This window comes from Ictalurus punctatus, chromosome 28 (genome assembly GCF_001660625.3).
Source record: "Ictalurus punctatus breed USDA103 chromosome 28, Coco_2.0, whole genome shotgun sequence".
Taxonomy (NCBI): Eukaryota; Metazoa; Chordata; class Actinopteri; order Siluriformes; family Ictaluridae; genus Ictalurus; species Ictalurus punctatus.
This window is the reverse complement of record NC_030443.2, coordinates 3,698,023-3,714,155: the sequence shown is the minus strand read 5'-3', so window position 1 is coordinate 3,714,155 and position 16,133 is coordinate 3,698,023. Positions and strand designations below refer to the sequence as shown.

Here is a 16,133-nt window from a genome sequence, read left to right as displayed (position 1 = left end):
CGATACAATTTTTTCTGACCGAATACGAGTACATGTTTTTGGGTGTTCAATGATACCGCTACTGATGCACGATCAGTGCGATCATGGAACATTTTATTTTGTTGATGTTCATGTTTCCTTGGTTTACATGCACAGTGGCCATGAAAAGCATGCATAAATGTGTGTGAGTGTGCTTAAGCTTCTAGACTGTTCTTTCTAACATTAGCTAGTTGATTTTAAATGATGTTATGTTGGATTGGGTAGGGTTGCAGTGGAGATTGGGTAGGGTTCCAGTGGAGATTGGGTAGGGTTCCCGTGGAGATTGGGTAGGGTTCCCGTGGAGATTGGGTAGGGTTCCAGTACATTTGTACGGGAAATACAGTTACAAAGACAGACGTTCATTTGATGTAGGATATTAATGCAGTTCTTCGAAATTCAGATAGGAGGAAGAGGCAGGCAGGTTTACTTACATAAAAAATACGAGCAGCATAAATGCCGTTTGTAGTACCAAAGCTGACAGGAAAGCAAAATACTACATTTTTAATGCATTTATTAATGCAATTTTTTTTCCTTGATTAATAAAAAACAAAACAAAAAAACAAACAAACAAACAAAAAAAAAACTTGTGTTTTGGTTTTGACTGAAGTTTTCAAAAGTGTGAAAAACATTAATGTGGAACAAATAAAAAAAACATTTCGTAATAGTTTAAGGGAATTTTGTACAATGAACACCTTGACAGCACTGAATCCGAGCCATTTTTTACATTTTTTTTTTTTGCTTTATTAAACAGGCAGAAACAAAACCACACTAGAAAAGGCGATGTATTAAATGCATACTTCTACTGTAAGAATACAGGCAGGTGTGAGCAATAATTAATTAAATAAATAAATAAATAAATAAAATCAGTATACGTTTTTGCTTGTATTATTAGAAGCGACAGAGTATTTAAACCAAAAACGTTAATCACTGAAAGCGATATGAACAAAAAAATTCAATTGAAACTTTCCACAGAAGCTATATAACATGCTGAGGGGCTATCGTGCGCCACAGACTACTGTCCAAACTCTATCAGGAGCGGAGGAGGAGTGAAAGGTCACTGATCCAGGCTTAGTTTCTAAGTTTACACTTGTATATATTATACACTGAAAGTTTCTCTTCGACCTCTGGTTATTGCAGTGATGTGTGGAAAACTGTCAGGGCGGCAGTGGATGTCGTCTCACGCTACTTCTTATCCCTTTGTTTCTGGAACAGAGACGAGACTGTCAGCTTGTGGCTGCCGGTCCAAAATCACGCAGCACAGAACAAGACAAACAACTCCGGATGAATAAATACTCACACTATAGAGTGGTAGAGTTTCATTTAAGCATCGGTGATGTGTGAAAGATAAACAGACTACTTAAGAGACCGCCATTTTTGTTATGAGAGTTGAAACTACCAATTACCTTTTAATGTGTAACCTCTGATTAGCGATTGGTCTGCGTTACTACTGAGGAGATACATCGCTAAATAATTGACATCTATACGTTAGATCGAATCCATCGCAGCGTCGTCTGAACTGACTCGAGGGAAATCTGACCTTCAACATACAGGAGTTGGTCAATATGACAAATTTGCTTAGAAACAGTGCGGCATCTTGAATATTCAAGATATTGAACATATCTTTTTTTTTTTTTTCAAAATTCTGGAACTTTCCGATTTCCGATTCCAGATGTCAGAGGCTCATTTATCATTTATTAACACCCCCCCACCATCTCTTCTATATGTATCTTTTATACTCTCTTAGAATCAGCCTTGCCACTCGAACCTGTAATATATAGACATAAATACACGGATTTGCCAGTTTGTTAGTTACACCATATAAAGTACTTAATAAACCACCAACTGAGCATTTTGAAAACTACAGTACACACTTAGTGGCCAGTTTATTCAGTACTACAAAGGTGTGTGCAAAAAAACTCACTGCTTTAAAGCACATTAAAAGCACTTCCTGTGCATAAATAAAACAACCAAGAGCGCTGATACTCCTGTGATCTATACTCCCATGCCATCTGTATTATTGCCTAGCAACAAGTAATTAAGGCGGCATTGCTAGGAAACCGTTTCAGCCACAAGGAGGTCTATGGGGAGAAAATAAATCCCAGACACAACATGCTTTGTGGAGTTGGGTTTGAAATGCTGCCCTATTAGACACCAGATAGAAATTGGTGACATGAACTTGTGGGTGGTTTCGTTAGAGGACCGAAGCAGTGAGAGGAGACTGCAGTGTGTGTTAGACATGAAACACCTTATTATACAAAGGGAAGTGCAAATCTGAGATTGATTTTTTTCTGAAACCCAGACATTTCCTTTCATTTCTCACAGACAGTTGTCGACGTTTTTAACGAGTTTAGCAAATCAGGAAATGCCTAGAATTAGAAATAATAAATCCAAAGACAGCATCAAAAACAATCACTGAGTAATTGCAAATATGTATACACATTTTTTTTTTTTTACACACATATTATTATTATTATTGTTTCTGGGTTTATTGTATTGTTTATCTATCTTTAATCGTACTGCTGAGTCTACATTTTTGTTTTATTGTACTTGTAAATTGCCTGCATTTGCACTTTGGTACTGAGTTATTTATACAACTTCTATTATTTTAAATACGGAGCTTGATGCTCTGCACAGAATATAACGTTCTACTTTGCACTTATTGCTATTTTATTTATTTTTTGCTAGAAATCAGAGGCATCGAAATGCTATTATAAAAGGGTCTATGCTCCGATTTAATATGCGTGCCTGAAGCTCTCATCGGGTATTGGTTGTGACAAGAGTACCTGTAAAGTTCAGTAGTTTGAACTTTGTTTTCAAAAATATTCCAAAAATAGATCATATATACTGTATAGACACTGACGAATGACAAGATAAAGGTTAAACTAGTAAATTATGCACTGGGGGGCATTTATTTATTTCGCTGATGTTACGAATCTCTGGAAGGAACTAGGAACTTCCCAGCAGCCACTGCACCTCTGCATCACGGTCACATGACCACTCGTACCTGACTCTCATCCCGGTTAATGAGCACTTGTGTGTATTTACTGTACATCTGGTTTGTACAGCACTCGGTGTCCGGCTTCATTTGTCTGATGTTATTTTGTTTCCCTGTTCACATATGCTTAGTGTCTCTTTTGTGTTTTGTTTAATCTTTATTAAACTGCATCTGCACGTGCGTCCGTCTCCGCCGTCTCCGTCCGTGACAGAAAGGCAGACCACAAATGGATGCAGCAGACTTTTCGTGACCCAAGAGGCAATCCTGAAGTCCCTGAGGACGAATCCAGAAGGGAGGGAGGATTTCATCAGGGCCACAGAGGAATGGCTGGAGGTCAGGCATAAGATCTTTGGCCACCCTCCTTCCCCTACTGCGGATCTCGCTCAGCCTCCTGAATCAACGGAGAACGTCGCTCAGCCTCCTGAATCAACGGAGAACGTCGCTCAGCCTGCCTACTTGACTGAGGACGCCGCTCAGCCACCAAGTTCAGCTGAGGACGCTGTTCCTTCTCCCGGTTCAGCCGAGAGCTCCGCTTAGCCTCCCTGCTCCGCCTCGGATGTCACTACGCCAGGCTTATCTTCAGACAGTGTTCCGCTTTCCTACTCCACTGAGGAGTCGCTCCGCCATCCTGCTAGGATGAGGACGTCGCTCGCCTTCCTGCTCCACTGAGGACGTCACTTGGCCTCCATGCGCTGCTGAAGATGTCACTCCTTCGCTCTGCTTCGCGCTTCTCCCCTTTCCTTCTCCACAGAGTACACCCCCCCATGCTTCACGGAGAGCGTCACTCCCCCCTCTGACCTCGCGGAGAACTTCGCACCCCCCCTCTGACCTCGTGGAGAGTGTCGCTACCCGCTCTAGCTCCGTGGTTAACGTCGCTTCTACCTCGGGCTCCACCTTGAGCTTCGTTTCCCCCTTCATCACGGTCACATGACCAGCCACACCTGACTTTCATCCCGGTTAATGAGTTGTTTTTTCCTTTAATTTGTTACCTATCAGTATGTATGTAAGTAACTTTGGTACAAAATGTTGTTTTTCTGGAAAGTACTATTTATTGTATTACTAGCTATACATTTATTGTGAACTGTTTTGTTCTTCATATATTGTATAGCGATTATTGACATTACAATGATTAGTGATGTTACACTGATTAGTGATGTTACATTGATTAGTGATGTTACACTGATTATCAATGTTACACTGATTAGTGATGTTACACTGATTATAAATGTTACACTGATTATAAATGTTACATTGATTAGTGATGTTACACTGATTATCAATGTTACACTAATTATAAATGTTACATTGATTAGTGATGTTACACTGATTATCAATGTTACACTGATTATAAATGTTACACTGATTATCAATGTTACACTGATTAGTGATGTTACACTGATTAGTAATGTTGCACTGATGAGTAAAGTAATATTACATTGATTAGAACTGTTACACTTATTAGCGATGTTATACTATTAGTAATGTTATACTGATTAGCAGTAGTACCCTGATTAGTGATCAGTACTAATTAGTGTAACCTTACTTATCAGTATAATGCCACTAATCAGTGTAACATTAATAATCAGTATAATAGCAATTACTTTTATTACTATTTTTATTACTATTAATATTATACAAATTAGTAATGTTACACTGGTTAGTAATGTTAGAGTGATCAGTAATGTTATAATGCTTACACTGATACTGTTTACTTTTGAGCAATTTTAAAACAAAATCTGGCAGAATGAAAAAAGATGTTTGGAGGTGTGAGTCAGCTGTTTTGTGCTGTTTGGTGAAAATGTTTCCAGAAGCATGGTTATGCAAATCCCCTTCAAGCTGCTACTAATAATTTACTACACTCCACTGTTGTGAAAAAAACACCATTATATAATATTATGTGGCCATTTCATATTTCACTTACTTAATGTAAACCTTATCCTGTCCTAATCATTAAATCAAAGCATAGGCTTTGAGGACGAGGACATGTGAGGTGTTTGTGAGTCAATAAACAATAGACACCTGATTCCCACTAGAACATAACTAGATGTTTTGGAACAATAACATACAGCTGTTCTGTGTAGGACAACCCTTTGCGGAAGTTAGCTCAATGGTAACAGATAAACCTCCAATTAACCATGAAAAGTTCAGAAAAAGGCAGAGGTGTGATAAATCCCTACGTGATTAACCCCTGAGGAAAAGAACATTCAGGTTCCTGTTTGTGAGGTCGAAAAGTGTGAACGCAATCTTGTTTTGGAGGGAACGTTGTTTTCCAGGCATCCAGAAATTCATTATGTGTGTTTTTGCTCACCTCTTCTCGTGGTTTGTCATCCTTCATCTTCTTCCTAGTCATGTGACCCCGGAAGCCGGCCTGGATCTTAGTGGCAGCCTTGTTAGCAGCAGGGTCGTCCAGTGGGATATCCATGATGTCCTCGTCTTGTGGCTGAGCGCAGCCCTCCTAGAGGGCAGAAAACAGTGTGAGGGCGACTAAATTGTAAAGTATAAACAATTGCTCTGTTATTTAGCCTTTCTCCTCCCCAAAATTGGTAATTCCATTCAGTTTTTTTTTAGACAAAAATTCAACAGGTGGGATGATAACCTCAAGTGCATTTGCCAGGAGACTCTAATAATCTGTTATACCTGAAAACCCATACCAATTATTATGCAACACCCTTCATAGACTCATTACAGCAATTTATATCCAGTTGATATAACTTAACGTCATTAAACCACAACCAAATAATCAGTGTGGCATTTCCTCAGGCCATGAAATTCCACCAATTCCCTGTAGCTTTATCACTAAAGAACCAGGTTGTAGTTGAAGACACGCTTTCTTCCCTGTGGGTTTCTGTGAGCGCTTTTTTTCATCATTCCCACACGACTAGTGATTGTCATCACTGCCTATCGAGGCCTGAGTTTCCGACATCGCATCTAATTTAGCTTGTCTGCTGGGGGTATATTGCTCTGCAGAGACCGATGCCTTGCGAATCCCGAGCTTCACCATGGAACTTTGCAAGGAACCATGTTGAGCGAAAAGGAAGCATGACGTTCCTTAGGGGCTGCTCTGCTATTACAGAGGGATAAACATGCGCTCTATTGTACGACAAACGAGGCCTCGCGGGCCTGCCTTGCCTTTCTGCTCAAAGGCCTTTCAAAGAAGCCAAAGCTGAGACACTGCACAAGATGTTATGCACTTGTTTTGGCTTGCATAGACCTTTGAATATTAATGGTGCTCATTCATAATAGAATTTGATAAAAAATGTGCATAGTAACCAATTTAGGCATAGTTACAGAGCCCAATCGACGCCGAAACATCTTGTGTGAAAGTGCACTTGCAAGCGCGTATTGCCGGAACAGCGGCCCATCAGCCGGAACATGCAAATGGCCATCTGTCTCATCATTCACAAGCCTGATCTTTGGATTCTGATCAGATAATGCAGTTAGTGTTAGTGATTCCAGAAAGTATTTCAGCCCTCAAGTCAGAACCCACGCTTATGCAACGTCCTTCATCGCTTGTGTTGCTGATTCTTTGTGTTGGCGGGCTTTGACTACAGAAATCGGTAACAGAAATGTCAAAAATGTTGACCATTGTTTCCAGCAAACATTATGACAGATAATGAGACAACAGCATTTCAGCAAAGGCGCTTCAGCTGAAAAGTGCAATTTCCACCGTGCCTCGGCAACCCGTGCGACCGTTTAATTGCTACTTACATAGCAGACACACTCATCCTTCTATGCAACACACACACACACACACACAAAATGCCTCCTACAAATCACAGACACTGGAGACGCCTACTCCTCACATAAATATTTTAAATAATGTCTCTTTAAAAAAAAACGTCATAATATCAGTGATAAACTGTATAGTTTTTTTTGTTGTTGTTAAATAACAATAAAAAAATCTGTTTATTATCAGATTATTATGTGGAGCATAAGTTATTACGATATTAGATGCATTATACTATATTGTATTATATATGATATTATATATTGTATGCATTAATAGAAACCGGTGATTTGAATTATCCACTGTCCGTGCTGCTGTTGTAGAAAATTAATCAAAGCCTTCTGACCAATCAGAATCTAGAATTCAACAGCGCCGTGCTACAAACACGTTTAGTTATTAGAAATGATATGAGTAACAGTTAACATATTAACAGTTTATTTTACTCAATTGCTGGGAGTTTGTTAGCAGATCCGGGCTATATATATATATATATATATATATATATATATATATATATATATATATATATATATATATCGTGATACATTTCATGTACGGTAGGAAATACCTTTGAGATTTTATCATGATATGATATTTTTTATGATATTTTTTGTCATATCGTCCAGCCCTAAACACACTGATCACAAACGCACCCATGATGTGACATGTAAAATCTTATACAGACCAAAATTTAAAACACCCACATAAACTGTGAACTGTGATCTGAACTCAACTGGGTTGGAAAAAAGAAAAAGAAAAAGATTCTGATCTGTTACATTGCTCATTGCAGGATTGCATGCAGAGTTGAGTTTCTTGGATTCATTAGCATCACAAAGCCAATCATTTTTTTTTTTTGCATAGCAAATTTCTGCACACCCAAGCCTACATATGCTGCCACGTCTCCTTATAGGTCTACTGTCACACTATAGTCTATGAGAAAGGATGTAAAAGAAGAAAAATAAAGTCTCTGAGGTGTGGATCTCTGATGTGTTCAAAGCTCATCAAAGTCACAGTCAAGCCAGTAATCCTCCACATCCTACACACACTCAGCAGTTGATACTTATGTAACCACTCAGCAGGTGCAGGCGTCAATTATGATTCAGTTACATTAATACTGTCATTAATATTCTATGGGCGACATTTTGGAAACCTTCTTGGAGCTCTGTCACACACAAACACACACACACACACACACACACACACACACACACACCTGAAATTAAAAAGAGAGAAACTGACTGAAAATAGTTTATTCAAACTCAGAACTTGAAATAATCCCAACATGCTTGACAGAAAAGAGCTCTACTTACTTTCCGACAGTCCATGGCGATGTAAAGAGAGGTTTTTAATGAATAATTATGAGCGTTAATTATAAACCGCACTCAGGTAAGTGTATCTCGCTGAAACCCTCCTTCTCAGCGCGCGGCTTCTTCTCGGATCTATAGCGGCTCGCGCTCCATCCCACCTCCGCGCGGTAATCTCACCGACCAATCAGATTGCGCGCGTGGACGAAATCAGCCAATCGGCTTCCACGACAGCTCAGGTAGCAACCAATCAGCATCTCGAAAGATCACAGCCTGAAAACATCTTTCACACTGCTTACCTTTACGGTAGACTGTTTAAAAATGTTTTTTGTTGTTGTTGTTTTTTTTTGTAAATACAAACGTGACAAATTGAAGTCAACAACCACAACAACAACAACATAAAGCGTGTTAATGATGTGTTTGGACGTAAAGAGCCGCCAAAACAACTGCTATGTTGCTATGTAGACTCTGGAAGTTTCTGGAAGTGTAATGGAGAGATGGAAAACCATTCTTTCAAAAGATTTAACCTCAGTTTAGTGTTTTGGTGACTAAATCACGGCTGATATACCAGTAGCTATAGGTGTTGACGCAAATTGGACATCAATATTCGTGTCTACTATAGTGAAAGTACTTCATTCATCATACAAACATTTGGGGTTTGCTGTTATAGATAAATAATCAATGACAGGATGGTGTCATTGGATCAAGTAGCCGACCATCAGTTACCATCCATATTTGTAGTAATAGCACAATAGGTTTAATTTGCCCAAACTAATAGGCTATAGTAATTGTATTATATAGTATATATTACTATTATGTATTATATAGTAGGCCTAATTATCGTACAATGTAACTATACATTTATAGTTACAGTTTTATTGTTGGGGAACATCCATAATCACTTAAAGAAGCTATAAAGAGCTTCTCTTTTTTATTCTCTGTTCAAGTTAACAAGACAAGATAGTTTCCTGTGTCAGAAATATGCTACAACATGTTTATTTATAATTTAGATGTTTTTCCAAAATAGATGTCTTCTCACAAAATAGCCTATTCTATCAGTTAGGTAGAGAGAGAGAAAAAAGAAAGGTTGTTTTAGACATGCCAGTGACTATAAAAACTGACTAAAAACTTGGTTGGCAAATATATTTTTTTAAAATCCCATTTAGTTGCTTAAACAGCAACAATTCATTTCAATTTTAGAATATGATTTTTTTTTTATGTTTTGAAAAATATAGTTATGAGATCGAGGAATATATGTCTGGACTGTTGGTCCGGAGAGTTCAGAAGGAGAACTGTGGAGGAAGCTAAAATTTTCCTTGGTCATCTCATTCAGCGGGGGTGTGATGACAGATACTCGAGTGCATCCTTTGTAGAAGAGAACTGTATCCTTGGGTGACTCCCACACACATCTTTACAAGTGTTTCACTTTAAAAGAAGGCGTTTATATATATATTGTTTTAAAATGCTGAAATGTGCAGAATTTTTTTCTTTACTGAGAAAATGATCTTTTCAGCCATGTGAACAAATAAGAATTCAAACACTTCACACAGTCTACAGATGATTATACACCACACATAATTTAAATGAATGTTAAATATTTCTACAGTATAATTTCAGTCAAGTTTCTGATTTATTTGATTCAGATTCAGACCATAAACTTTTATTTAACGCTAATACGTTTAATTCAAACTAAATATACTCCCTGCAATATCTTTATTTTATCCAAACAAAAAAATATCCAATACTTTATTACATCCCACAGAGAACATAAACATTACGAGCGCTTCCTCGCTCAGTGATGTCTTTACCACAGTAGCTTTAAAGGACGGTCACACCTTTGCTTATTACCTCCCTTTTTCTTCTCCTACCTTCTTTCCTGTCCTCATCTGGATCAGCATTTACACAAGGTAATTAGTGGAGAATGTGAGATAATTAGTGGAACAAATGAGAGAAATCTAGGATACACTATTGTTTCCATAGCTTTTCTCTTCCCGAGGCTTCACCTGCTTTGTTTATAGGTCAGTAATCCCTAAGGCCTGCATGTGGGTTGAGGTGGAACAGGATGAAACATTTACACTATGACAACCTTACATCTCATATCATGGTTTGCAGTATATGCATGGTGTAGTACAGTTTTTTCTTTCCTTTAGGGCAACTTCCAGAATAGTTTTTAAGTGGTATACTATTTATTAAAAATTTAAATGGTGTAGAAAAATATTTTCTAAATGATTTATTATTATTATTATTATTATTATTATTATTATTATTATTATTATTATTATTATTATTATTATTACGGTATACCATTATACCACACACACATCTTTAGTATTTGTTTCACTTGTGAATTAATGTCATTAAATAATTCAATACTGTACATACACATGACTGTAACCCTAAGTGTAACCTTAACATTAGGTTGCATTTTAACAAAAATGTTTCTTTCCAATGTAGTGTCCAGTGATCTTCAGTGTAGTAAAAGGTTAAAAAGATTCATAATACTAAATTATTTACTTTTTCATCCGCTTAGAAAGTGTATCGAAACCAAGTCTAATTAAAAATTTCTCTCAGCCAGAAACATTGAATAGCAATCAAAAAATTTTCAGGCAGCCAAAGAGAAACAAAAACAGACAGGAAGATTCTTATATTTTACAGTGAGCAGTCAAACATCACTGAGGACATTTGGTCACTACAAAGACCTAATAATACACGTTTGTCTTGCTATCCTTGTGAGGACCTTCCACTGACATAATAATTAATACAGTTAATTAATGCTAAGCGTACACCTAAATCTAACTTTTAGCCACTGTAAGCAAAAGTAAACCTTTCAGCTCTTTAGTTTTTGTATTTAAAAAAGATAACTTCTTTGTCAAAACTGTCATTGTGGGCACATCGGGTCCTCACCAAAACATGTTCATGGATTTGCTACCATCTAGTGTTCAGTGTTCATCAGTACAGTGATCTGAAAATGATTTATACTGCTTAAATTCATAACAAAATAAACAATTTAGTGTTTCAGTAGGTCACAATGTGCATCTAAACCAAATTTGAAGACGTCTATCAGAAATATTGCACGTGGGTCAAACTGTTCAAACTGTTCACCACTCTCATTAAGCTTTATTTATGGTGTCGAGTGTTTTGTCCTCTCAGCAGCCAAATAGAGACACAAAGAGACTGCATCCAAGAAGGAGAAGATGTTCTTGAGCATAGCCTCAGGAAAAATAAAACAAAAATTAAAATCACTATCAAAATTCCCTTTGAACGTCATGTATCTCATTGTTTAAGTGACATATGGTAGAGAAATTAGTTTATTATAACAATAGAAAATGACACCATGAAGATGTCCATTTTGGTTTTACTATATGATTAAAATCAGGGCCAGAGCTTAGGATGGTTGTAGTTTAATGGATCTCCAGACCATAACGTTGACATCAGTCCTAAAGTTTACAGTTTACAGTGTACAGTATGCTCATTGTTATCCTCTTTGCTGGACTGGCTCACTACATTGGTGGGGTATTTCTCATGATCAAGGATCTGCTGATGCGTCATTCTATAAACTAAATGTACAATTGTTCTTTCTTTCCATACAGCATGGCCAGTTACAAACTCAAAGGGAAATTCTGCTTCCTCAGTGACATTTTGGGGAATTTTATCTAGTCATCACCAAGGCTCTAAAGCTGTTCACTGTCTGTAAAGCTCATTAGGAGATGACACACTGTTTTGTGTCCAAATTATATGAGAATTAGAAAAATGGATAGTCTCTCATCATAGAAACATACCTGAGTGCTCTTCTTTGTCCGTTGGCGGAGGTCTGGAAGACTCTGAACAGAATATAAGTATGATTTATTAACTATAGCTCAGGTATTCTCATAAGAAGATGATAAATAGAATTTCTGATTACAGAAATATGTCATTGTCCTGCAAGAATATTCTGGAAAAATATTAACCGGGATGTCTGAATACACTACAGAATACTACAGAATTCTGTAGTACACTACAGAATACTATCCCCCACCACCACCACCAATAGTTTTTAAAATGGGAAGAATTGTTAAATTTATCTACAAAAAAAGAATTCACCAATGTTCAGTATGAAGTGTGGATCTAGTCTGAAATATGATGGCAATCCCCAAACATAAGGCACAGCTTAAAATGATGTTCTGACATGACTCTCTCGGGGAGCATCTGACGGGGATATACAGTATGTCTAGATATGTCTTGAAGAATGGGGGCAAATATTACACTGAGAGGATCCAAAAGCTGTTTAGAGGATATGATAACGGTTGAAGGTAGTTACCTGAGATGGAAACTTTTGAGCTGATATCTGGATTTATTCCCACTCGTAACATGCTAACATAATATTACGATCAAGAAGCGTCTGTAAAAACCCATCTGTAAAGCTGCATCACAGGGCAGTCTAACACACTCAGAGGAAAGTGCTATCGCCCTCTTCTGCATACATGAGCTCACAGACACCCATGAATCGTCAGGATTTTATTGTCAGGATTTGATCTCCAGATGACAGCACAAATGCTCTACTGTTATGCCACTCACGAGCACAAAATCTCTCTCTTTTTTTAATATTTGGTCTGAAGAGGACAAAGACTTATGCACGCCACTGTATGTATGAATGAATGAATGAATGAGTGAATGAATGTATCATTATGTCAACGTTACATACCCGTCACCTGCACAAGCTCAATGATATAATCCACGAAAGCATGACGCTTGCTCACAGAGCACACATGCTTCCCAAAGTCCTCCTCCTTCACCTTGTGGATGATGAGAGTGATGTTTCCTGGTGTGTAAAGTGCTGAGTAGCCCTGCGTGCAGTTCCTGTAGTCCTTGTGCTTGATGAAATGGCAGAGCAACTGGCTTTTGGGGCTCCTCCACTGCAGAGAGAGCTGCTCGATGGCTCCATCTGCCTCGTAGTCATACTCACAGGGCATACTGAGTGTCTGTGTGAGTGGAGAATGAAGCTGCAGGGCTTTCACTGTGACAGTCAGACATGAGCATGAGGGCAGTTAAACAGTGTACCCCAAACACTAAAGCCTGACGTTGATTGTTTTTTTTTAGTTTTTTTTTTTTTTAGAATGAGTTTGGTAAATAGGTACTTGTATACATGTTTAAAATCTTGTTTTACATTGTACTCAATCATATTGTGTAAGACTCAGAAGTTAAATAACAACAACAGGATTAACAAAAACATCAACAGCAGCAGCAACAACATTAACAACAACATCATTAACAACAGCAACAAAAGCAACAGCAACGACAACAACATCAACATCAATAATATCAACAACAACAGCAACAACAACATTAACATCAACATCATTAACAACAACAACAACAGCGACAACATAATTAACAGCATCAACAACACTAACAACAACAGTAGCAACAATAACAACAATATCAACAACAGCAACAACAGCAGCAACATCAATAATAATATCAAACAACATCAACAACAATAACAGCAACAGAATTATTATTAATAATCTAACAACAGCATCAACAATTTAAAATACTGAAATTTACCAGCATTAAGATTTTTTATTTAGTACCGAATAACATTTCATAATTAAAAAAAATAAAATAAAATAAAAAATCTATTTAAAGTAAAATTTTGGAACATCCAAGTTAGTTCCTGATATCATGTGCCTTACAACAGCTATAAATTCACCAGTCTCTCTTTTTTAGTTAACAAGATAAAAAAAAAATCAGTGTATCATGTTGGCCAGAAGTAAATTATTGAAAGAAAAAAAAGCAAGGACTTACCTCTGAACACAAAAGTGAGCACCATCATTCTCAGCATCAAGTCTGTCATGTCCATGTGTTCTGTTGTCAAACTTAAATTTGGCTCAAACACTATTGATTTCCCTATTTATCTAAGTTTTCTCTGTGCTAATGAGCTTATTATAAAACTATCACATAGAGAAACCTAGTCCAGCTCAAATCCGGCAGTTAGTTTTAGTTTCTGGATCTTGCCCTGACAGGAGGGATGTGTATCATAATTTGATCTGTGGTTATTCTCATTGGATCATGCTCCTTAATAGGCTTGCTATAATATGACTCATAAATTCATTAAGCGTAGGGGAATTTGCTCTGGGGATATAGGGGTGCCCTTGAATGGACAATTATTATAAGGAATATAATGATGAACAAGGGATTTGATAAGGGCTATTTATGTCCTTATACCTAAATTAAAATTTCACAGATGAATGTTTCACATGACCAGGGTGCATAAGTACGTCTCCCTCTTTCTCTCTCTCTTTGCTTCTCTCTCTCTCTCTCTCTCTCTCTCTCTCTCTCTCCCTCCCTCTCTCTCTCTCTCTCTCTCTCTCTCTCTCTCCCCCTCTCTCGTCCATCTAACGCCTTTTGTCTGGAAAGACCCTGCTGACACACAGAGATTTCACTTCAGCTTGTGTCTACATATATATTGCAGTATAACTTTCACTTTGTAGAAAGTGAAAGGGCAAAGAAGTCATAGCAGACACACACACACACACACACACACACACACACACACACACACACACACAGAAAATATTACTTGAAAATTAATAGTACTCTAATTATATGAGTAGCTCTTCTATAATAATAGGAGCGCATAATAATAGCTATTCCACAGCGTTGCTCAATTTTCATTTGTGATTGGTCAGATGGTGTTGATTAATTTTCCATAACAGGAACTTTGAAAGTAGTTTATACAGGTTTATATTAATACCCTTGTACTAATACATAATTTTTCTATAGTAACAACTTACATAGTGACTTGTATGGCGGACAATCCACGTAAATGGATTTTTAAAAAGCACGGGATTATTGATATAGTGACGTTTCCTATGAGGAGATGTTTGTTTAAGATTCATAGAAGAAGTGTCCAGTGTCAGCTTAAAGCTGTTCCTTCAAGTTTTCAGAAATGGGAAATTCTTTATTTCTTTGTCTTATTAATGTCATATCACAGCAAACCAGTGACTACATTTCCCATCCTGCACTGCGGCCTACAAACATGGCCGCCACGGACCGCAATTCCCAGAACAGTCACCTTCATGCTAATCACGCACACTTGCATCAAATTGACAGCACAATCACAACCACAGTTTAAAAGGACTTTCAATGCATTCACTCTTTGAGAAATATACGCTCACTTGGCTTCGGTCTCTGGTGTGATCAAGCCTTGATACCGTGTTTGTCTATCCTGGTTTTGACCTTGTTCTCATTTACAACCTTTTCTCTTTGCCTTGCCTAGTTTGGACTGTTTGCCTGATCGATTGACCTTTGCTTGCCTATGTACCATGATTTCTGCCTGATCCTTGAACTTATTGGATTAAACTAATTAACCTGCACTTGCTTCCGTCTCAGCCTCCATTACGTGACAATTAACTTCAAAAGACTGGAAAGAAAAAAAAAAACCAGGCGGTTGAGGGACCAACTTTTTACTGCTGCTATAACATAAGTGATTGTGGGAATTCCACAACATTACCACAACATAACCACAAATGGATAAAAACTAGGCTTGGATGTGCTGTTACTGGATAATAGTCCAACTTCTGGATGGTGGCACATCAAACCAACACCCCATTATGCTTTATTCATTATTGTATTATGGTTTTCATTTTGCATTATTTTCCAAGAACCTAATTTCAACCTAAATTGACAATTCAGTGGGAAAAATTCCAACATTCAGGTGTTATCCAGAGGATACTGGTGACTAGCAGGTGATATTCCCAAATGAGGTATTGGATGAGTTCTGACTCACTCCAAGCCAGCAGCTCATCTTAATAACGTCATTATAATCTGCATTAATCTTCAAGAACCCTGGGCTGAAACTAAAGCTGTCAAAGTCATTAAAGAACAGCACTATCTTTTGGATTAAGTAAATAATGAACATACGCCAAGACAAATTACGTGAGATTAATTGGATTTGACAGACACTCAACGTTCCTAAATCTTAGTGCCTTAGAGAGCTCAAATTTTGATAGGAGATAAACTTATTAGCAGGAGAAAGACATCATTATTCATTGCGTGATCAGTCTTTGTGTCTTGCTCCGGTAGCTGCACTGTAGTTAATTTACAGAGA

General features: G+C 37.5%; 1 protein-coding gene across 1 annotated transcript; it reads right to left on the bottom strand.

The window, feature by feature from the left end:
• Window positions 1–587: 587 nt before the first annotated feature.
• On the bottom strand, window positions 588–8,203 carry nrgna (neurogranin (protein kinase C substrate, RC3) a). Its single transcript, XM_017459470.2, has 3 exons — window positions 8,051–8,203; window positions 5,322–5,468; window positions 588–1,221 (listed from the first exon to the last, which is right to left on the bottom strand). Exons 1-3 carry the CDS (start codon window positions 8,063–8,065, stop codon window positions 1,201–1,203), a joined length of 183 nt encoding a protein of 60 aa, XP_017314959.1. The 5' UTR covers window positions 8,066–8,203; the 3' UTR covers window positions 588–1,200.
• Between the last annotated feature and the right edge of the window lie 7,930 nt (window positions 8,204–16,133).